This window comes from Hakea prostrata, chromosome 1, assembly GCF_041222555.1.
Source record: "Hakea prostrata isolate BN-2017 chromosome 1, UWA_Hpros_2, whole genome shotgun sequence".
Lineage (NCBI taxonomy): Eukaryota > Viridiplantae > Streptophyta > Magnoliopsida > Proteales > Proteaceae > Hakea > Hakea prostrata.
The window spans coordinates 66,881,387-66,905,907 of record NC_142600.1 but is presented as its reverse complement, the minus strand read 5'-3'; the positions used below and the strand labels follow the sequence as shown (position 1 = coordinate 66,905,907).

Below are 24,521 nucleotides of genomic sequence, written 5' to 3'. Positions count from 1 at the left end.
CTCTCTTGAAAAATAAATTAGGTGAAGGCTTTGAACCTTAACATTCCTTACCAGTTATTAAGGATGAACTTGCTTCCACGCCCACAAGCATCCCTTGATAAACATGTATGCAGTAGGAGGAAGGAGATTCTTATTCATTGGAGTGGACTTCCTACTTCAGATGCCACATGGGAAGTAGAGGATAGCATTCGGAATCAGTTCCCAGATTTTGGAACTTATGGACAAGTTCTATTTTAAGGGGAAGGGATGTTATGTAGTGGGCTATGGGTTGTGAGTGTTGGGTATATTATGGCTATTTATTATGTTGGTTTAGGAGTTATTAGTGAGTTGTAACTGTATGTAGTTTGACTGTTTGTAGTTATTCTCCTATTTTTAAGGAGTTAATGGAATGAAAGGAGTTACCTTTGTGGACTCAAGTTATGATTTGGTTGTAGAGGAGGATGCCTTTGTATGTCAAGGTTTTCCTAAAACTAATCTTTTTTCTCTCAAGATAGGTATCGAAGGAGGAATTCACCCTCATATGTACGACTATGGGGAGCGGTAAAAAAAAAAAAAAATAATATATATTTTTTTATATTTATATATTATATATATATATATATATATATATATATATATATATATATATATATATATATATATATATAAACTCAGTGTGGCAGAATTAAGGATGCTAAGATGGATGAGTGGCAAAACTAGGAAGGATAAGATAAGAAATGTTCATATTAGAGCTGGTTTGGGTGTAGCTTCAATAAGTGATAAGCTTCAAGAAAGTCGTTTAATGTGGTATGATCATGTTCAATGGAGGACTGTAAATGCTCCTATACGGAGAAGTGATATAATTCAGATTGAAGGAATTAGAAGAGCTAGGAGTAGGCCAAAGATAACCTTAAGAGAAGTGGTGTGAAAGGATATGCATAGCTTAGGCCTTGTATCTAGTATAGCCTTAAATAGAGTTGATTGGAAGCCAAGAATCCATGTAGCCGCTCCATTTAGTTGGGATAAGGCTTGCTTGTTGTTTGTTTATTTTAAAGCCCAAAAGCACATCCATGGTTAGTTTGGATAACAAATAACCCACAATGGTCTTTTGGATTGCACTCTAGTTTGTGTCTATATGGTTAAACCTGAATGTAGTTCACATGTCTAAACATTCTTGATGTATAAATTCATATCATGAAAACCCTAATTTAGGCTATATGAATCAAGGTTCAAAATCTCCATCTCGAGGCTGGTTAAAGTTGGTGTTGAAATTTCAACCAACTTGGTCGAAACCTGATACTTTTGCTAGGAAATTTTGATGTGTTTTTGACATGGGGTTTCTGCATGCACCCTAGTTAAAGCATAAATAAAACAATGAAATGGATATTTTGCATAAAAAACCAATGAAAGGTACTACATATACTACCCCTTGTAAGAATGTGTACCACTTGTAAGAATGTGTCTGTTCCTATAAATATAAAAACTTGTAAATTGAAACAAAAGTACTTTATATGTTTCATATAATCAAATGAAATGTTAAATAAGATGATAGCCATTGACTAAATACTCAAAAAGAAACTTTTTAGTTGTAACGACATCTCCACTCAAATCCAAGATGAGTTCCTCAGTGGATCCATCCCACAAGCCATATACCTTTGTATCTGTTTGACCCTTTCCTTTGAGTGGCGGACAAAAACATCCCATGTCATGTGTTAGGCCAAGTATTCAGGTAGTCTGTTACTGCGATTCTATGGGTCTCATTATCAACATGAACTAGATATCCCAACCTAAGGGAATGGGTCACTGTAACCACTGTAAGAGGGTGATGGATGAACTGGGTGTGATGGATATCCAAAGATGGATCCACAAATGATGCTCCTGATCCTGGTCCATCCTCATCCCATAGTTCAAGGTCTTGTGAGATCTCGCCAATGTTTTATTTTTTGAGACCTCGAGACGAGATCTCATGTGAGTTGATTCGATACCATAAAAATACAATATCTCAACTAAGATCTCAAGGGGCTCAAGATCTCGGTTCAACGCAGTCTTTAAAAATATCTCATTTGATATGAGTCAAGATAGCTCAATCTCAACCTGTCTCGACATTCTTTCCCCCTTTGCTGTTTTTTGTGTATTTTTTGCCAAAAGGTTGGTCAGATCTTTACTTAGGATTATTAACAAGCTGTTTAGCTCATCTACAACAATGATCTATTGATTTTGAAGTTGACCTTCAAGCTAGGTGTCCTCTTAATGGTGTATACTTATAGGTACGCCACTGCTGTATTATGAAATTGCGAACAACTGAGCATGTTTGATGTATTATTTGACTCTGCATCTTTATGTTTTCAATTATATCAAGTAATGGTTGTATATTTTATGTTTTACAAGTCTGCATGTTCACTCCTTCAACGTACTAGTTTTAAAGTTAGGATCGAGTTGGAACTCATATTTTCCCTTGTTTTCTCACAAATCCAAGGGCATCATTTTGTTTAGAATGCCTAAAAATAGGCTAAATAGAAAATTCCAGCCCAAATTGAGCGGTTGAGCCTTGATACCCACCGAGATGGGCCTTCGAGTTGTGTTGAGTTGATTGGGGATTTGTACCAAATCTCAGCCAAAATCTTTGTTTCTTGAGGGACAGAGATCTCAAACCATGCTTATACCCATGTGCAGACATCCTACAGCAGATGACCCCCAATATACACTCATGTTTGCAAGCTGTAGTGCTCTCAAAGGAAGGGCCGCCAGCAACTCGACCGTACGCTCCATAAGGAGGACCATAACCAGAAAATTAAGAAAAATGCTAGCACTCATCCCAAATAAAAAAAAACATGATTTAAGCCATCAACCATGAAAAAAAAGGGTAGTTCTGGACATACCTTGCTTCAAACCTTGAAAAATCCCCAAAGGAGTAAAAAGAGAAGGAGCTGTGTGGAATCTGCAAAGGCGGCACAACTGGTTGAAATTAGGGGTTGTTATAAGGAAATGGACGGAATGTGAGATGGTCCATTCTGGTTGAAATTTCGAGCAGGATGGACCAAAACAATTTTTTTTCGCTTGACATATCTGATCTCGGTTTTGGCCAGGAAATTTTGGTCTGTTTCGACCGAAATTTGAACCATGATATGAACAGATTTAAGTGACCCTATTACAAAAACAATAGCCTAAGTATGTGTTTTGTATTTCAATTTTTTTGAGGTTTCAACCAATACATTCAAGATTTTGACTGAAATTTCCGAAGATTCGAGTTTTTGGAGCAAAAATACAGAAATTTCGACAATTTTTTTGCGAAATTCCAGTCAACCAGCCAATTTTGTTTCGTAGGCATATTTCGTTTGGGTTACCTCTAATTGTCAGAAATCTTGCAATTTTTATGAGATTTCAGATCATAATTGTGGGTATGTTCATTGTTACTCTTTTGAGCATGATATGTTAATTTGATTATGTACCAAATGTGAAGCCATAGTAAGAATGTTACTCTTGCATCCATTTCTGTAACCCCCCAAACTGTTTTCTATAGGCTGAAGAGAGCAAGAAGCAAGAACATCTGAAGGGACTTCAAGATGAGGCTGATGCTGCCTATTTATGTTTGCAAAGGTTATATGTGGATTCTTTTTTTTCTCTTTTTTTTTCCTGGTTAGGTTTTGCATTCTTCATACATCTATTTTTTGATGTGCCTTGCCATGTGTAGTAAAATTGTCTGCATTTAAGTGAAAGACCTATTTCAGGTGGAAGGAGGAGGAGGATCTTCTATCTGAAGCACTATCAAAGAAAACTATTGAATGCAAGGAATATGGCGAGCAGGTGTGCTTATGTTGAGACTAACTTAAAGTTTTCATGATTTGAATGTTTATGGGAGTATGTTACTGAGTTCTGCCATGTCTTGGGTGGTCATGTTGTTTCCATCTAACATTTAAAGCAGTACTAGGATAATGTTGCAGCTGTAGATTTAGTGTTTCTTCCAATAGGTTTATTTCATTTTCTTCTATTCTTTTGTGGAGTTGTGTATCAAGCTTTGTCTGGTGCCCCCTTCAATTATTTAGTGAATTATTTTTTGTTTACTTCTCCAGATTGAGGCTTGGGACAGAAAGCATCGTGAAATCCATTATCGTATCCGCGGACTTCAGCAAAATCAAACCAACAAGGTCTGAAATACTAAATTTTGTTGGTTATCCAGATATTTACTTCAATATGAGGCAACTTATTCTAGGGTGAACACTATTGCTCTTTTTTACTTGTGCATATGTAATTATGTGAAAAATCATGTAATGGTTTCTCATAAGCCCAATATAAGTATTTTTTTTAAAATTTCTGCAACTTTATAGATCAAATGTAGACTAAACCTGAACTGGAAACTCACGCAAGGGTCTAGCACTTATAGGATTGCATGAACAGAAAAGTGTTGTATTGATGTGGATGTTGAAATGGATGTTGTGGGAAAAGTAGGAAGGATAAAATAGGGAATGATCATACTAGAGCTTATTTGGGAGTTGTCTCAATTTGAGATAAGCTTTGAAAGAATTGTCTGAGGTGGCATGGTCATATGTCCAATGGAGACTTTGATATGCTATAGCTCAGAGTGGTGACTTGATTCAGATTGAAGGTACTAAAAGAGCTAGGGCTGACCTAAAATGGGCCAGGTAGAAGTGCTGAGGAAAGACGTGGATAACTTAGGTCTTGTTTTGTGTATAACCTCAAATACAGCTTATTGGAAGAGCCAATCTTATTTAGTTGGAAAATGCTGAATTGCTGTGTTATTGCTGTTAGGTTCTTTATTTTTTACCTTTTGTTATTCTTTGCAAAGTTTCAAATAGCTGTTCCCATTTAGTTGGGATATGGTTGAGTTCTTGTATTAGGATGAAGTTGCAGAATAGAGAACTAATTGGATAGTTGTTTGTGAAGATTGTGTTGCTTGGCGTGCATGTGTGGGCTTCTTCCCACATGTCTACAACCCCCTTCCTATCCCTAAAAAACAAAAAGAACCAAGAAACTTCTTCCAAGCAAAAAACTGTCCTTTTCCTTGCTATTCTTCTAGTATCCCTCCCTACCTGTTCTGGCAATTTAATAACTCTCAATTTGGTGGTGATCTTCTTCACATCTGCTACTTTCTTCCTCATATCTTTGAGTATAAGACCCAACCCCCTGGCTGCCCGGGAGGGGGACTTAAATCCCTGTATCCCTTCCCCAGTTGATCTCTCTTCTGTGAGATCTCCACTGGAGAACAAATCTGGCTATGCTCTTACCACGAGGCCTGATTTCAGACAGTTAAATCTCTGTTGGTTGTTGATCTCTGGAAATGTTATGAAAGGATTTAAAGTTAGCTTGTGCTCAAATATGAATTATCTGATTGAATTATTGTTAGCTAATTTGAATTATAAAATCCCAATATAAAATGTTAACTGTTCGCTTTTGTCTTAGCCATGCCTTTTTGTGGTTACCAAGTTTGATTAGAATATATTCAATTTTATTGTTTTTCTCTTGGGTAAACATTTGATCCTACAATCAAGGGAGAGGAGAGAAAAAGAATATTTGATTAGTAACCTATTATACATTATAGTATGATGAATCAACATTTTTTGATTTCCTAATATAATTGAAATTCTTAAGATTTGAACCTACACTAAGGAAGAGGAAAGAGAAAAAGTATTCAATTGGTACCAGTTGAATATGATAATCAATGTCAAGTAAAATTTTGATTTCCATTTCAGTGACCAATTAATATTACTCTTTGGGAAAATGGTATACAATTAATATTAGTATACTTATGTGTGTAAAATTACAGTTCGGACATTACTTATTGTCTCATTGTACTTTATTTTCCCTTTTTTTTTTTTTTTTTTTTTTTTTTTTGTAATAGATATATTTTATGTATTGCTTAATCTCTGGTGTTTGTGCTCAAAAAGAATCGAAAATATGTTTTGCATGTTTCCTAAGCATTTCCATCCATTGGAATTATAATGGTTAATTTGGATTGAAGATAGGTTTTAGTGCCTAGCTTTTGGGGAAAATAAAATTGGGAAAAGAGAAATTTTTTAGAAGAAAAATCTTATGGGGTTGATTCAACTTATTTCTGATTTGAAGAAAAGCAGGTAGAATGCTTGAAGAAGAACTTTTTCAATTGGTTTTCTAAATGGAGAATTGCTTTTAGTTCCACCCAAATTTTTTTGTTGTGTTTGTTTTGTTCATATACCACATACTTCGGATAAACTTTCCCCTTGGTTTGTTTAATGTATGTTCCTTGGGTTCTCGTACTCAACAAGGTTTTCGCTATTATGATCCTGTTCATTAGAAACAATTTTTAAGTGCTGATGTGACCTTTTTTGAAGATACTCCATTTTACCCTAGTTCATCGGTGCCTATTGAAATCCGTGTTTTGGATGATGCTCCTATTCCCTCTTTAGTTCCATTAAATGACAGTGCTTCTCTACCGGTTTATCAACGGAGACGTAAGTTGGCAAAGCATTGTGGATTGTACGGTTCCTCCTGATGATACTGGCGACTCTCCTTTAGTGAAGACTGAAGCTAGTTCTACAGAAGTTCCTTCTTCATCCTCTCTACCCGCGGTTTTTTTAGTGGAGATTCTACTCCGACTTCAAATTACTTACCAATTGCCTTAAGGAAAGTTTCTTGTACTTGTACTTTATGCTCTAACATAGTTTATCCCGTTTCCAAGTTTGTATATGTTTCTCATCTACCTCCCAACTTTCGTTGCCTTGCTCTTTCTCTATTTGCCATTCATGTTCCAACCCATCATACTAAAGCCCTTAAAAACTCTGGTTGGAAAGCCGCTATGGATGTTGAAATGGATGCTTTACAGTCTCGTCATACATGGTCTTTGGTAGACATACCTTTTGGGAAAGATGGGGTTTGCTGTTGGTGGATGTATACTGTTAGGTACCGTTCTGATGGTATGGTTGAACGGCTCAAGAGCCGCTTGGTGGCTAAGGGCTAGACACAAACATACGTTGTGGACCATTTTGAGACTTTTTTTCCTGTGGCTAGACTTAATTCAGTCCATGTGTTGATCTCTTAAGTTGTAAATTGTGATTGGCCTCTTTTTCAACTTGACATAAAAAAATGCTTTCTTGTATGGTGATCTCCATGAAGAAGTTTACATGGAGCAACCTCCAGGGTATGTTGCTCAGGGGGAGGATAGTGTTCGTGTTTGCAGGCTTCTCACAATAATTTATAGACTCTAACAGTCTCCACGGGCTTGGTTTGAGAAAATTAGCAAGACTCCACAGTCTTTTGGATTTGTACGATGTTATTTTGATCACTCTATCTTGTTCGATGGTAGGGTGGTTGTGTTGTCAGTATGACAATTTATGTTGATAATATTTTTCTTTTAGGCAGTGATGTTGGGGCAATCCGAATGATCAAGGCACACTTATATAAATATTTCAAAAACAAAACTTGGTTGATCTACAGTATTTCTCGGGGATTGGGGTAATCTGTAGTATAAAGGGAGTTAGTTTGTCACAAAGGAAGTATGCGTTGGATCTTTTGACAGAGACTGACATGCTTGCCTCTAGACCTAGCGACATTCCCATGGATCCTTAGTTGAAGTTAGGATACGATAATGGTGACTTGTTGGATGACGTCCATCGTTACAGGAGTCCTATTGGAAAACTAATTTATTTCACTGTTACTCGTCCTGATATTTCTTATTCTGTTGGTGTGTTGATTCAGTTTATGTAGTCTCCTAGGAAGGCTCATTGGGATGCAACAATTAGAGTACTTCGGTATTTCAAGAGTGCGCTCAAAAAGAGGCTTATTTTTAGATCAAATTGGAGTATGGATTTGGTTGCCTTTTCTGATGCAGGTTGGGCTGAATCCTTAGCTGATTGCCAGACTACTACAAGTTATTGTACATTTCTTGGTTGAAATCTTGTGACTTGGAGGAGTTAGAAGTAGTCCACTATTGCCCGATCTAGTGATAAAACAAAGTATAGGGCCATGGCCCACACAACTACAAAATTGATGTGGCTTCGTTCCTTGTTAGAGATGGGATTTCTAGTCTCCGCTCTTATGAAAATGTTTTGTGATAATCAGGCTACTACTTACATTGCTAGTAATCCAGTGTTTCATGAGAGGATGAAGCATATAAAGGTACATTGTCACTTTGTGTGTGATGCAGTCAACAAAAAAGATTATTGAGACTCCTTTTGTGAGCTCTATTGACCAGCTAACTAATTTGTTCACTAAAGCTCTATTCAAACCTAGTTTTTAGTCTATTTGTTGCAAGCAGCTTGAGGGGGAGTGTTGAGAGTTGTGCAGAGACTCCAAGGCTGCTACCTTGGTGCGCAAGCCTTGGCCGCAGCTTCCTTTTACATCACTGTCTATTTTGGTGCTGACTTACTATTTTTGAAGAGTGAATACTTTCTATTTTTCTGGTAGTTACTATTTTCCGAACTTTCTATTTTAGACGGATTTTGGAGTTAGAAAATTAGTAAGTTCTGTTTATAAGCTGTATTTTTTATTTCCTTTTCTAGAGGAAAGTCTTCTTGTCTCTCAAGTTGTATTATAACTCTTGAAAACTATAAATAGATGCATCCTGCAATTCTAGGCTCTTTAGCTAGAATCGCAGGTCTTTGCTGCTGGTTCTTCACCTCTCTTCTCTATTTTTTTCTCTCTTCAAGTTCAGCTACTGTTTTAATTGTTTAAAGGTTGTTGTCTAACACTCTCATTGGATAGCATCTTACAGATGTTGTCTCATATAAATGAGTTGAGGATGCACTTGTAGAGCAGGTGATACCTGCTTTCTCTTCCTGTCCAACGGATGCAGCATTGTGATTGCACTGGGATATTTCCTCTAGCCAAGTTATTCTGTGTTGGTAGCCCATCTCCAAAGCATCTCAAAGCTGTGAAGAACTGCCATGGAGTGTTATTTGTGAACCATAACACTTTCCACCAGTCAACCTTTGGAGATCTCTGCTTGATGGATTCTCGACCTGGTTGCATAAGAGAGAGTAAATAAATTCAGTTTTTCCTACTTTCTACCCATATTTTAGACCCATCAAAATAGCCATTATAAAGTAAACCGGAGGCCATTTCTAGACTATTCCTAAGGCAGAAAACCCATTTTGGTGATGATTTTACATCAAAATTGTTTAGCTTAAATCACTATATTTTGTATCTTATACATGATCCCCTTCCATTGTTAGTGAAACAGGTGTTTTTTCACATATTCCCCACCTAAATTACGTCTTGAAATAGTAAAAAGGTACTGCCTGAAAGTGTAGCCATGCCAGCACTCCCATTAGTCTCTCTCCCCCACCCCCGCCCCAACCCCTTTTTCTATATAGTCCCAATTTATTTGTAAGTGAAACAGCATTTAAGTTTTACATATAATTCCCACTTAAATTACATCTTAATTGTGAAAAGATACTGCCTGGGAGTGTAGCCATGTCAAGACTCCCATAAGTCTTTCTCACACTTTTTCTCATTTTCTCTTTCTGTCTTCTTCATATGAAAAGACACCTCTGGTCCTATGTTTGAGGAGGAGAGGATAGACACGAGTGTATTAATGTGGGTCACACTCCCGGGCAGAAAACTACTTCCCCTTGAGATTTTATTGTTGTTTTAGATTTCACATTGAAACCCCCAACCCCTCCTTTTTGTATATGCATGAGCAACAAGGCACTTGGCCACCGCCTTGGTTTGCCTTTTTGCCATGACAACTGTTCAACTTATGATTCTCCACCTGCCAGCCATCATAGTTTGAAATGTGATCTGGTCTTCTTTCTCTGGTGCTGTCCTTGGTACTTTGTTTTCCCTTCATGGTGTACGTATTTGGATATTTAGTATTACCTGCATATATGTACAATTTATTTATTTTGTTATTTTTTAGTGTATCCTCTTATATTCTTTAATGTCTGACGTTTTCAGCTGTCATGGCAATATTTCCTCTTCATCAGGTGACAGCTTTTGGAGGAGAGATAGTGATTCGTCTTTTACGTGTGATCGAAAAATACCATAGAAGATTTACAAAGCCTCCTATTGGTCCAATTGGTGCTCATCTGGTAAGTATTTCAATGGATACTTTTGTTACATGAATATGCTAACCTCTATGCTTTCTGTTTATTTCCCATCCTTTTAACCTATGGATTGTCAATGGTGATGAATTCTTTGAAGTATGCTAATTCACAAGAAAACTGTCAACTCATAATGTCCTCCACCTGATAAAAAGAATGAATATTTTTCATCCTCACGTGAAACTTTCCCTTCTGTTCACAAGACAACCTTTCAACATGATGTAACTGAGAGTCATTCCAATTTTATTCCATGATCAGAAGGTTTTCTGTAGCATTCATAGGTTAGACTTTAGAGTATGATCTTCAGTAAGAGATAAATTAATTTTGGCGTAATCTTGGTGACCCATCTCGGTGGGTTTTAGGGCCCCGGTTGGGCTGAAATTTGATATTTAATCTATTTAAGGCTTTTTGAACACATTGGTGGCCTTAGAATTGTGAGAAAATAACCCTAACTACGTCTTCTAAGTCAACCCTATGTGTAAAACCGAAATGTAGAGATATCAAGTAATTCATGTTATCAACTATAAAGTATTAAATACATTACACATCAAACTATCAAAGAACTAAAATGGCTTCAAAATTTTACAACCATAAGAAGTTTTAGACTTTTAGTAAGTCATGATTTGTAGATCTAGTTGAAATAGGCTTGAATGATGATAATTTGATGTTGTAGATGTCTTAAAGATGTTTAGAAGTTGAATCCCCAACAAATTTAGACAAAAAATCAAGTTTCTGGCAATTTTTTATGGTTGCAGCGAGAGAGAGGCGAGATCTTGGCGAGATCTTGGCGAGATGTCGGCGAGATCTTGGCGAGATCTGGCGAGATCTCCCATCTTGCAGATCTCGCCTCTCATCTCGTCTCGCTATGTCAAAATAGCGAGATATCTCGCGAGATCTCGCCGAGATCTCCCACCATGGTTCCAACATTCTAAATCAGCAGTTACCATTGTTTGTACTGGTTGTTGGTTCTGTCATCGAATTGCTCTTAGTCAGTACATTATTTTGCCCAAGTGTCTATGTCATATTAGACCTCTTCGTCTGTCTGTCTCTTGATAAGCTACCAAAAATACTAAGGGATGGGAAGAAAAGTAAGGGGGCTGAAATCCCCTACACAATAGTGATGTGGGTGCACTTCATTGATCGATTGAAACCCATTTTGAGTATCTACACGGAGATGGTCCAGATACAATTAGTTTTGGTTTGCTAGGACATCTTTGTTATAGTATTTGGGTTAAAAGTTTGAACTGTCTAGAAAAACTTTTTATTGCTGTTACAAATCAGGACTCTGTAACTAGCAAGAAAGAAGAAGAAGAAGAAATCCTAGCAAGAAAGATGAAGAAGAAGAATAAGAACTCTTAATCATAAACCTCTAATTTATTATGTACTAACCCTCCATAAAAAGACAGCTCTGCCCTTGATAGCCTGGCTGCAGAATTACAATAGAATTAAAATAGAAAAAATTGCTAAACCTAATATGACACTAGAACATTAATACCCCTAGTGTCACCGACATCTTTAACACCCCCCCTCAAGCTGGTGCATATAAATCACCCATGCTTAGCTTGGTACAATTAGAACGAAAACTACGAGCAAACAGCCCCTAGGTAGACATATCTGCTAGCTTGTCAGATGAGGACATAAAGGGAGTTGCACTAGTGTCACTGACAGCTTCAGCATTGCCCCTCAAGCTGGGGCTTATAAATCATCCATGTTCAGCTTGGTACAATTAGAATGAAAACTAGAAGCAAACAGCCCCTGGGTAAACAAATCTGCTAGCTTGTCAGATGAGTAAATAGAGGGACTGACAATCTGATTTTCATCACAGCATCTTCAAAAAAGTGGTAATATTCACCGCTATATGTTTGGTGCGCTCATGGAACACTGGATTACTTGCAGTATAGGTTGCAACTTGATTGTAACAGTACATTTTCATTGGAGAATCTACAGAAAACCAACTCCAGAAGCAATGATCCAAGTCACATAAGTTCGGCGGCAGTATGGGCTATGGCTGTGTTTTCAGCTTCAACACTAGACCTTACAATATCAGTTTGCTTTTTAGTCTGCCATGTGACTAGATTTCCTCTAATAAAGGTGAAATACCCTATAGTAGATTGTCGATCACTTGCTGACCCTGTCCAATCTGCATCAGAAAAAGCCACTAGATCCATATGCCTATTAGGACCAATAATTAGTCCCTTGCCTAGAGCTCCCGTGAGGTATTGAAGAACATGAACTGCAAGTCTGCAACATCCAATGACCCTTTTTAGGAGAGTGCATAAACTGACTTAGAACCCAAGCGGTGATATTTGGTCTTGCTTTTGTAAGATAGATTAACTTCCCAATCAAACTCCTGTAGCAATGAACTTCATCAATTAAATCACCATCCCAAATTTTTGACGACGATCTAATGGAATATCCGATGGTTGTGCACCTGTGTCATTTAGAAGATCCAAATCATACTTCCGTTGTGACAGACTAATTCCTTTCTTACTGCGAACCAGCTCTATCCCAAGAAAATAGTGATGATCCCTAGGTCTTTGGTTTGGAATGGTGTAACTTGGCTTTCACATCTTCAATGCCAGCCCTGTCATTTCTAGAAATAATTATGTCATCTATGTACACAACCATACGAGCCTTGTAACCTTGAATGATATGCATGGTGAATCCGTAGCCCGAAAATAGCCATATGAGCCTTGTAGATATGGAGAACTAAAGTAGTGGCTCAAAAAAGTACTTGCTTTTACCCCATTCATCTAATCATGTAATCAGTTAGCTGATGTCTTCACAAAAGGACTTGGTAGCAAAGTGCTTTATTCTATCTTGTGCACGCTGGATATGTCTGATTTAGAGCATTTTGGGTTTGTCTGTAATTTTGGTCAGCTCAGGGTGTTGCTTGTAATTCCTAGAATATCTCTAATTATAAATAGAATATAGCTGTATTCATAAATGCAGGAGTCATTATTTCCCAAACCTCTCTCTCTTATTCCTTTGTCAAGCAAATTGCCCGTGTCTACCTTCTGTCCATCTAGGTTGCTTTTTACTTCAGAAACCCAATGGATTGGAGACCTAACACATAGATAATTTGATAGAAGAGTGGGTTCCAACAAAATTGGTCATAGGTCATAGGTGAATTGCCTGCATCATAAAGTTTGCAAATCCTAGACGATGCAAAGGAAAAATAGACAAGCTTGACTGGTTTTTAGTCTAGACTTTCCTCCTAATTGAAACACATGGTCTGGCATGTTTTCTTTGTGAAGAAATATAGAGCTGCACTTTCTTTTTCCCAAAAGAAGATATAAATATGCTTAATTATTGATGGTAGTATGTATGAACAGACAATCATTAAGAGCTGGTAGAATTGTCTGCAGTGGGTAATGTATCAAGAATCTTAATAACTAGCATTTTAGCAAAATATCAGTTGATAGTTTTTCTTATATAGATATATAATCATACTTATCGAGGCCACCATAGTGGTGGAAAGGGTCTAAAAACCTAGGCAATGCCAATCAAGGCACCCAGGGAGCTTCTACACCTAGTCATTGCTATCACCAAGGTTGTTTAGGGAACTTGACTACCATGTTGAAGATTTTCATGTTTAAATTCATGGGGATTATCTCTAAGACTGTTAGTGCATGCAATTTTGCACATAAGATATCCCGATGCCCTTTAATTGATCGGCAATGCTATATGTAATGATAGTTTTTTATTTTTATGTCCTGTAGGCACTCGTAAATGGTGATATGTGGGCTCCAGCCGTGGAAAATGCCATTGGAAAATTTCTTAATGCTTTTATTGTCAATGATCACAAGGATTTTCTACTTTTGAGAGAGTGTGCAAAGGAAGTGAACTATAACTACATTAGAATTTACATATATGATTTTTCCATACCAAGGTCAGTGGATGGTTATTTTTTAACTAGACATGTTCGTTTTATTTCTTATAGCTTCCCATCATTTTTATGTCTCACTGAATTATCAGATGAGAAGCATTTATGACATTTTCATATAAACTTCTTACAGGTTGACCATTCCGAGACACATGCTTCCCCAAACAAATCACCCAACTACTCTTTCTGTTGTACATGCCGATAATTCCACTATATTGAATGTGCTGGTGGATATGGTAGGTCGAACGTTCATGTTTTGCTTCCTTTCTTTGTGTGTGTGTTATGATTTATGAAGTAAAATTTTATTTTCAGGAACATTTCATTCGTTCATTGCTGCTCTAATTTGTGACTGCATATTTGTGCCTCTATTTCTCGATTTCCACCCCCTTTTTATCCTTCTGTGGTTCACAATTGAGTTCTTCATCTATGCAGTTCATAGTGTAATTTATAATTTATTTGGTTAAGTTTATTGATCCATCTAGTTCTTTCTCGTACAACTTCTATTCTACTTAAAAGAGTTTCTCATGACAATATTGCTTCAAGTGTCCTGAATCTCAGGTAAGAAATTTAGCTTGCTGTTGCAGTGTTCCCGTGTGTGTGTGTGTAATGTTTGTTGTACTATGTTTATGTTTTTTCGTTCTTCTTTTTCTCCTTCTCAGAACAAGCTGTGTATGGATACATTCTTTCTACTTCTTTTGATAGCTCCAGTAAATTGCAGGCTAGTGCTGAGAGCCAAGTGCTTGTTAAAGATTATGAAGTGGGAAAATCAGTTACTTTTGAGCAAAGAATTCCAAACCTTAAGGAGGTCTATACACTCGATGGATATAAAATGTAAGATGGGAACCAAACTCTGTTATTCTTCTTTGATTTATTGCTAGAGTGTGGTGTTTATATTGCTTTTTAGCAGAGTAGTAATCATAAAATATAAACCAATATTTATGAAATATATTTGAGTATGCATAGCAGAAAGTAACTGTTAGCCTATGATCTGTTGAATGGACACTACCATAAGGGTTGCATGGTCTGACACTGGTTAATGTGCCAAGGAAAAAATATCGGTCAAAATGGAAATTTTGACCTTGAAAGAGGTTTCAAGGCCGAAATTTTCATGTTTCGGTTCAAATTTCAACCGATAATGGACACTTTTTATCTGACTCTTGAAAACTCAATTTCGAGCCTCAAATGCACTCAAATTGATTTGGATTTTTGCATACTACCTATTCAAGCTTAATAAACACTACAAAACGACTAGTTTACTAAAAAAACTACTAACAATGTAACATCCAACATTAAAAAACTACTGAAAATGATATACATGCTTCTAATAATAACCTCCTATTTTTAAATATATATAAAAAAATATATGTATAACTATATAAGTATTTTTTAATATATAAAATACACACAAACTATCTTAAAAATATCCACAACATGCTCCAAAATTGCATACATGCTTCCACTAATACTCTGCTATTTTTAAATTTAAAACATATATTAATTAGTTTTTTTTTTAATATTTAATATTTAATATTTTTTTAATTTTTTAAATATATATTAAATACAGTAAAATTACATAAAAGAAAAAAAATTAATTCAACACCATCACAGCAATATGGTGTCTCAACTCTCACATACATTGATTTGAAGCTTATACATGTACTATACATATACATTTTTAGCAATATACATAAATTAGGAAATAATTTTTAATAATAGAAAATAAAAAAAATAGTAGGAAGAATAAAAAAATAATTTTGATACTACAAATTCATAGACCAACACTCTAAAGTAAACATACATAAATTTGGAAGCAATCTAAGATGATTTAAGGCACAAATGAAACAAAAATAAAAAAATGAGGAAGTTGGTTACTCACCTTGCAAGATTTGAGAAAATGCACAAATGGAGGAGCAAATCTAGTGTTTGAAAGAAATGGAGTTGTAGAAATAAGGTGTAAAGAGGGATGAAAGCAAGAGAAATAAATTTTTTTTTCAAAAAGAGGTCGAAATCTCCAAGGCGATATCGCTTAGAACAAGTAAAAAGGCTCGGTAGGTCGAAAAATGGGTCGATTTGGACATTTTAAAGCCTACGCAGGTATCATTTCGGCCCAATCTGGTATCGGGTCGATATTTCGATTTGTATCGACCGATATATTGGTTGATACAAAATGATATCTGAAACTTTTTGTATCTGTACATGCATTTTGTTTCGGTTTCAAATTTTGCAGACATTTCAAGCGATATTTTGACCATATTGCTCGAATTTTGTTCCATGCCAGTATGGTCTGAATCCTGTGTCGCGTGGGTGAACTGACTCTCACCTGTGAATCTCGGTGGTCGTCCGCCCCACCCTTGACTCTCACGTGGTGGTGGGTGTGGTCTGTCCCTAGGATCAGTTGAATCCTGATCACGAGGTCCCACACCCTCCTCATCCCCTCCATCATCATCACCGCCATCGTCATCATCATCACCACCATCGTCGTCATCGCCGGAGGCCTAAGTCACCTCATCCTCAGTGTCAGACCAGACAATCAAATCCTCACTTTGGGTGGATGCACTAGGGTGTGGCACGAAGGGACGGACGGGCTTTGCATGTGCCCTCCCCTCCTGGGCCATGAAGTCCTCCACATCAGCCCCCATCTCCTCTGGCAACTGTCTACTAGGACGACCTCCCTCGTCATTCAGCAATGCCTCTCCATTGTCCCTGATCTAGTCAACTACTGGGTTATCATCATCATCCATCTCAAATATGTCGACCAACTTGATATTGGTACTCTCTCTGTCCATCCCTTGTTTAATATGATCCTCTCTCAGTCTCATATTATAGTGTATATAGACAAGGTCCTCTAGACGCTTCACACCCAATCGGTTGCGCCTCTTCGAGTGAATGATTTGAAGGTGCTCCAATTTCGCTCACAACCAGTGGCAGAACATGTTTAGGAGAGCACGTTGCTTGCAATCCTACTCAAATGTTGTGAATCACGTCCAAATTGCAACCACCACTCAGCTGCAACAAACATAGATTCCAAGTCATTTTAATACTTAAATAACTAAATTAAAGATAGAATATAATAATTAAATGTATAATGAAATAAATGAATGAACTTACCTACAGGGGCGGTTTCTAGTCCCGATACGGCCACAGCACGACCGAAGCTCCTAGTGGCATCCCTAAAAGCCTTTATCTAATATATAAAGAGAAAAAATAATAACTAGTTATTAGGTTAATGACTTAGTATAAAACTATGAATTGTGAATATCAAATGATTCAAATCACTATCTCACCTCCATAAGGATGACTGCTTGTTTAGCTGAATCCGGTTCGAACTTCTCCACTACAGTTTGGACAGCATCCATCAAATCTTGCCTCATCCCAAGATTGTCCTTGTAATGGTACTTGGGATTTAAATAGTATGCTGTGTAAGAAAAAGTATGTCATAAAAGGGAATAGTTAATGCTTAATAGTGTGATAACATAATGAAAATTAAATTAAATACTAGACTTAACAACTCACCAGCCTTATGTAGTGGATGCTGCAGCATAGACTCCCATCTAATGTCGATGATTTGAAGGACTTTCTTGTTGCCGCGTGGGTGGACCTGAGCAACTTGCTGCTTCATCCTCTCTATTGCAGCAAATATGTGTGCTAGAGTAGGTTTTCTCTGCTGATCTACCATCCTCAACACATTCACCACAGGCTCAAGCATCTTCACCACTATCCTCACATTGTGCTAGAAAGTCTCATCGAGTATGGTCAACTATTCTCTCCTTCCTCCCACTGATGAAGAACCCTCCCAGTTAAACCACTCCTCTGATGCAAACATACTCCTAAGGCCAGTCTTCCTACTCTTAAAGCTCTGTAGTGCTATCCAATTAGTAGCAAATTTGGTTATGTCTGGCCTCACTAACTCACCCTGACACTTGTCTCTCATCATCCTTAATGCATAGGTGTGGTTATATATGAAGGTGCTAACATGTTGAGCTTGCTCGACGGTCTTCTTCACAAGCTTGACCTTTCCAATGTTCTTCAACATTAAGTCAATGTAGTGAGCAGGACAAGGAGTCCAAAAGAGCCTATATCTGTCCATCCATCAAGGCATCAAGCCATCAATACAAAGTTAAAAAGTGTACATGTATATGTGTGATGTAAATATATGTTTTTACAAATGAAAATTAATACTATATGTTTAGATACCTGGAGTTCTCCTGCATCTTCAACCCAACTTTCTTGTAGTTGGAGCCATTATCAGTCACAATTTGAATCACATTTTCCACTCCAACCTCCTTCACCACTTGCTTCAATAATTTGTAAATGTATTTTGCATCCTTCTTCTCATTGGATGCATCTACTGACTTAAGGAACACTGTCCTCCCATCACAATTCAACATGAAATTGATGATGGACTGTCTAGTGGGACCAGTCGAACCATTAGGCATCACAGTCACTCCATAATGATTCCACATGGGCTTTAATCCCTTAATGTACTACTTTAAGTCCTCTTTATGCTTAGGCAAATACACATTATATATCTCATATGGAGTGGGGCCCTGTACACCACTCCCAGCCCTGCCTATCTCCTCAATCATATCTCTGTAGTAGGGCCCCTTGGCTGTATGTACTGGAATACTATGGTAATACGCCCATTTGGAGAAAGCCATCCCCACTTTCTCCTTCACACTCCCCCATAAGTGCTTCAATTTTCTCTGTCTATGCTCAGGCCTCGCAAATAGGGCCGGATCATTGCGAAGAATCTCAAGATCCGGATTTGTAGGATGTGCTAACGAAGCTCGACCCCTTGTAGGGCCCCCCGTGGGATAGGAGCCTCCTGCTTCACACTTTGAGTCCTTCTCATAGGGACTTGGGAGCCACTTGTGCCTCCCATACCTACTGGTTCTCTAGAGGACCCACAACCCAGATCCCTCTGTTGTCTCCTCATGTCATCAATCCTCTGTTGCTCCCTACTCATCATCATCGCCCTCCTTAGCTGATCGGCCTCTGGATCAGGGTCACAGTCTCCTGGCTCATCCATACCATAATCCTCAAGATCTGGAAAGTCATCTAAGCAGGCATCCTCGAACTCATCCCTTTGTGTTCTCTTCTCTTTCCTCTTTTGCTTTCCATCACTAATATATGAGGCCATTGCCCTCTTGACCTCTACGGGCTCCTTTGGGCACCCTGTTACATCCCTGTTGCCACCAGCTAGATGCAGCTTCAATCTAGTGGCCCCACCACCTCTTATTTGTTTCTTACAATAATTACACTCGCTCTTCCTCCTATCAGTTGTCAGTGGCCTCCCATGTTACCAACTGACATTTTTAACAGAGAGTGCCTGATACAAGAAATACACACTAAGTATCCTGAAAAGCTCCACAATATGCTCAAAAAATGACATACATGCTTCTAATAATAACCTCCTATTTTTAAATATAAAAAAATATATGTATAACTATATAAGTAAATTTTAATATATAAATAATTTTAAAATGTATAAAATACACAAACTATCTTAAAAATATCCACAACATGCTCCAAAAATTGCATTCATGCTTCCACTAATACTTTGCTATTTTTAAATTTAAAACAGAAATTAATTAGTTATTTTTTATATTTAAATATATTTTTTAATTATATATATATATATATAGTAAAATTACATAATTAACAGAAAAAAATTAATTCAACACCATCACAACAATATGGTGTCTCAACTCTCAAATACATTCATTTGAAGCTTATACATGTACTATACATATACATTTTTAGCAATATACATAATTTAGTAAATAATTTTTAATAACAGAAAAATAAAAAAATAGTAGGAAGAATCAAAAATTAATTTTGACACTACAAATTCATTGATCAACACTCTAAAATAAACATACATAAATTTGGAAGCAATCTAAGATGATTGAAGGCACAAATGAAACACAAATAAAAAATAGGAAGTTGGTTACTCACCTTGCAAGATTTGAGGAAATGCACAAATGGAGGAGCAAATTAAGTGTTTGAAGGAAATGGAGTTGTAGAAATTAGGTGTAAAGGGGATGAAAGCAAGAGAAATCACAAAAAAAGTCAAAAATAGGTTGAAATGTTGAAGGCGATATCGCTCGAAATGACGATATGTGCTCGATAGGTCGAAAAATGGCTCGGTTTGGGTATTTATAACCTGTGTAAGTAACATTTCGGCCCGAAACTGTATTTTGTTTCGATTTCATTTTTTGCAGGCATTTCGGTCGAAATATCAACCATATCAGTTGAATTTTTTTCCATGCCTTTGTGGTCCCCTAGAATAAAATTACTAAAATATTCTGCAAGCCAAGCCATCAAATTTTCTCAATGCCCTTCACAGAGAAAACCGTGAGGTTCATCCTTTTTAGCTCATATAGAAGATGGAATATTTTTCTCCACTAGGGAAGACTTTTGAAAAAGGAGCTAAAACACTGTCCGCATGAACATTGTCAGAGCCCCTTATTTTGCCTTGGTGTAGATGCTGCTAGGTCCTATGGGGCCTAAGACCAGACTGCGGGATGACTTTAATAGAAGACTTAATTTTGTTTATGGGTGAAGGAGCTAGGATTTTAATTAGTATCTAATTTTTCTATATTTGTATCTTTTTGTTTTGTTTTAGAAGATGCCTTTCTTTTATCTTTCTCTTTCCTCCTTTATCCCCCTCCATTTTTTTTTTCTTTTGAGAACAAAGGAGGGAGAGGAATTATTCATAGATAATATATTCCATCTTTGATCCTCTTCACCCTCTAGACATGCCAATAACCCAAATGTAGAAGAAGAGAATGTCAATGCATCCACAAATAAATGATTGATTTCTATCAATAAACCTGCTAAAGATCCAAAGAATAGAGTATTTAGCACGGGTGCTATGGGGATGTATTTTTATATCTCACATTGAGATGCATGTGTAGTTACCGTTAAGAATAGCTTGTATTTTTACGTACTGAATTACATAGCTGATACAGATCTAGCACCAAATGGGGCCGTCTCTTCCAAGGAATAATCATAGGGTTGGGCCTTCGTTCCATGGGTTTACATTGTAATGGCGCTTCATAGCTCTAAAACATGAGTACCAAGGTTGAATACAGATATAGTTATTTAATTATTTACATTGTGGATTATTGTATTTGCATGAAATATTTAAAGTACAATTTACAAGTCTTTGTATTTTTTGAAGCAGACATGCATGTTTCTCAAGTGGTAGTATATAAACGATAACTTTTTCATTGCTTTTTTATGCAACATACTTGTGCCATTGTGTTCTTTATGCTTTAAATAGGTAATATACAAGAAATCAAATTAAAAAACCGTGTAAAAACCCCCGAAACCAACCATCAAAACCACCTAGGAAAACTCCCAGGTTTTGACTGAGATGGTTGAATCAGTTCAGAGCTGGTTGAAACCGGCCTCCAAACTGAGATTTCGAACCTTGGATGTGCCATGCTCTCTTATCTGGTAGAATTTACTTTCGGTACTCATGAAATTAGAAAACGCCCATACCACGGCTGTGTTCCAGTTTGCAACATCGTATACCTAAACAATGATACACAAGGTAGTATTTGGCCCCTAAGCGATGCAATGCTTTTATGGACATGCAAGAAAACGACTGCTTTATTGCTTAGGTGATATCGTTTTTTATACCATATTGACGCCTAGGCAATAAAGTTGTTGCATGTTTTACACTTTGTAGCTAGACTTTTTCTTGTTGGATTTTCTTAAACCATCAAATCTCCCTAGATTATGAAATTTCAGTTTTAACCTGATACTAATATTTGTAAATTACATCTCAGGTTCCGCCGAGGTGCAGTTCAGACTACTTTGCCTCCTCTCAGGAATAGTAGAAATGACAGACTTCGTGGGTCATTTGACAATCAAATAAAGGATTTAGAAAAAGAAGCATCAAAGTGTCCAGAAGAAGTTCAACGACTTAAGGCAATGAAAAGAGTGGCAGAGGATGAGCGTCGTGATCTTGATGAGGAATTGAGAAGCATTAAGGTAAGACCAATTTATGTTCTCATGCCATTCTTATGCGGTTTGGGGTGGGAATCGGACATAATGGGAATATTTTTACTGCTTTATTGGTGATTATTTGTCTAATATACACATACTGATGAAAGGATAAGTTGAATTTGAGGTTCTGTCTGTTCTGTTGGCTCTTTTCACAATTAGAGGTAGCAGTGTGGTTAGGTAGGGGGAGGCTTAAACTCTGCATCTATCAGATGCCACGAGGTTATGAATATGTTGGTTGAGCAAAACAAGCATGTGTGATTGGATAAATCGTTTGTTGACATGGATGGGTAAAGTAATTCATTTACTGCTTCAAACCCTATCCTTTTGTGTTGCTCTGGTTTAATTGTTCATGATAGATGTTCCTGAGAACACCTGAGATGAGCCGAGGATCTATCTTAAAAAAATGCATGGTTTTGACTTGGTTTCACAAGTTTCGAACATATTAGATGGTTTTGAACCTATCAGTGTTTGACTGACCCCATGGAAACTTGTCCAAACCTGGTAGAAGTGTCAGTTGTCCACATAAGCACTTAGTTCTGCCTACAGTAAATGATTCTTAAGATATAATTCGTAAATAAACAAATACCTCCCATTTGAATCCAATAAAAATATTTAAGAAATCAAATTTTAAAAGGAAAAGAAAGTCAAGCCCCCTTGTTCAAGGCAAAAACTGAATTTTCTATGGTAGGTGCAACATTCAATTTTTCAGGCAAGAGCTTTTATCAATACGGTAAAACATTGCCAAAGATGACCAGCATTTTGTTCACCCAAAGAAAAACATTGCCAAAGACCAATGGTCTTCTAGTGTTTGATGAGGGTTACTAGGCCTAGCATTTCCAAAACTCAGAGTTTTGAGATTTGAGATAAAACCCTAATGATTCCTGGGAAGCTTGGTTTGAATATTATAAATATTATAACAATCAAAGAAGATAACACTAGGTTTTGAGATTTGAGATAAAACCCTAAGTTTTTGTCACTCCAGAGAACCAACAATCAAAGAACTGGTTCTTGGGAAGCTTGGTTTGAATATTAAAACACAATAACTTAGGTATGGTGTTGGATGGGTTTTAACAAAACCAAGATGGGATGGGGTTGTGGAGGAGTGGGGTTTTGCACAAGGACTTCTTCCTTCACTTCGGGACGTTGGATTTACCCTAAGGAAAGGTCGGACATGACCTCCTAAGGCTTTCAAAGATAATAACACCGAAATCAAGGTCTAACATTAAGGTCTAACATCAAACAAGTCTTTCTTTATCTCAAAACAAATAGGGTGTCCTGGTTAGGTTTGGGCTGGATTTCACAGCAAGTCTCCAAGGCCTTATCTCCCTTGCCACACAAAGATCCTACCCCTCCCTTTGGGCTGGAAGTTAAGTGGATATGATCTTTCCTAAACTTGATCTTTTGGGCTGTGGATCACTCCACCGGGTAATCCAAATAGGGTACCCCCTGGGTGGATGTGACACTTGCGGTTGGACTTGGTGGGGTGTAGGGATGGTTCTTGAATCTTTCTTCCTTGTTGATCTTTTTTTCTTTCTTCCACCTATTCTTTTCTTTTTCCTTCTTTCTTTTCTTTTCTTTCCTGAAATTCTGCACTTGTGTTTATTGGCTGCCGCAAGCTAAAGCAAGGGAAAAGGAGGATAGAGAAGGGGAAAGGTAAGGAAGGGACTAGGGTTGAAGGTGAAGGGGTCCTAGGGGTGTTGCAGATTAGGAGAGGGGTTGGGGAGGGTGATAGTGGGAGGGCTGCTGGAATTTCCTGAACTAGGGTTAGAAGGGTGGGGAAGGTCTTGCGGATAAGGGAAAAGGGTGGGGGAGGGTGCCGTGAGCTAAGGGAAGAGGAAAGGATGAGTGGAATGGGGAGGGGGGGGGGGGCTATACTTAGATTGAAGAAGAAGACTGCTGTTTCAACCATAGTAAAAAATTCGAGGGAAACTCAAGTTTTGACCAGGTGAAAATGGGAAACTTAGGTGGAAACCTGAGAAATTTTGAGGATACAGAGGACTTTTTCGTGCAAGTTTCGACAGTTTTTAGGGAATGTTTTGGGGTGACATTCTGCATTTAATCTAATTAGAGTATAAAGAACACATTGGCCATAAGATACTGATTCGTGTTGGCCATTTGATATATTTGCACATCAAATTTATCCCTTGCATTGACCATAAGAACTGGATTCCATTCCTACCCTTGTCCATCTCTTCCCTTCAATTCTTATAGGTAGTATTCGACTTGACTGCTTACCCTGGAAGTTGGCCTAGATCGGATATTATGCTAGCTCCCCAGGCTATTGACAATTTTATGAATCCTTTTGTGCTATTAGCAATGGCTAGTTGCTATTCACCATTGGCCAACTACCAATCATAGCATTATAGTGCGGTTCCTTACCCTTCCATTTCGATTATTTGTTCATTGCTTATTGCTTTCCCTACCCTTGGTAGAGAATAATTACAAGCTTATAGACTGCTTATCAACTATTGAGAACTTGTTATCCGGTTAGATTAGGTAGGTGGCGAATCTAGTGATTAAGAGACTCCATATTATGTTTCCATTCCATTGCATTCCCAATCAATGGTGGCTAATCCCAGTAGAGATTTTGAGCACAGACCCGA

The 24,521-nt window shown here is 37.4% G+C and overlaps 1 protein-coding gene across 3 annotated transcripts in view; it reads left to right on the top strand.

Moving 5' to 3' along the window:
- Positions 1–24,521, top strand: part of LOC149029486 (structural maintenance of chromosomes protein 6B-like) — a 95,709-nt gene that overhangs the window by 31,528 nt on the left and 39,660 nt on the right. For all 3 annotated transcript variants that reach the window (XM_089141896.1, XM_089141894.1, XM_089141895.1), the window contains 8 exons: positions 3,500–3,576; positions 3,708–3,783; positions 4,050–4,124; positions 9,897–10,001; positions 13,736–13,905; positions 14,033–14,135; positions 14,618–14,730; positions 21,699–21,903. In XM_089141896.1, the coding sequence (XP_088998022.1) occupies positions 3,500–3,576; positions 3,708–3,783; positions 4,050–4,124; positions 9,897–10,001; positions 13,736–13,905; positions 14,033–14,135; positions 14,618–14,730; positions 21,699–21,903 (924 nt within the window). The remainder of the gene's footprint in view (positions 1–3,499; positions 3,577–3,707; positions 3,784–4,049; positions 4,125–9,896; positions 10,002–13,735; positions 13,906–14,032; positions 14,136–14,617; positions 14,731–21,698; positions 21,904–24,521) is intronic.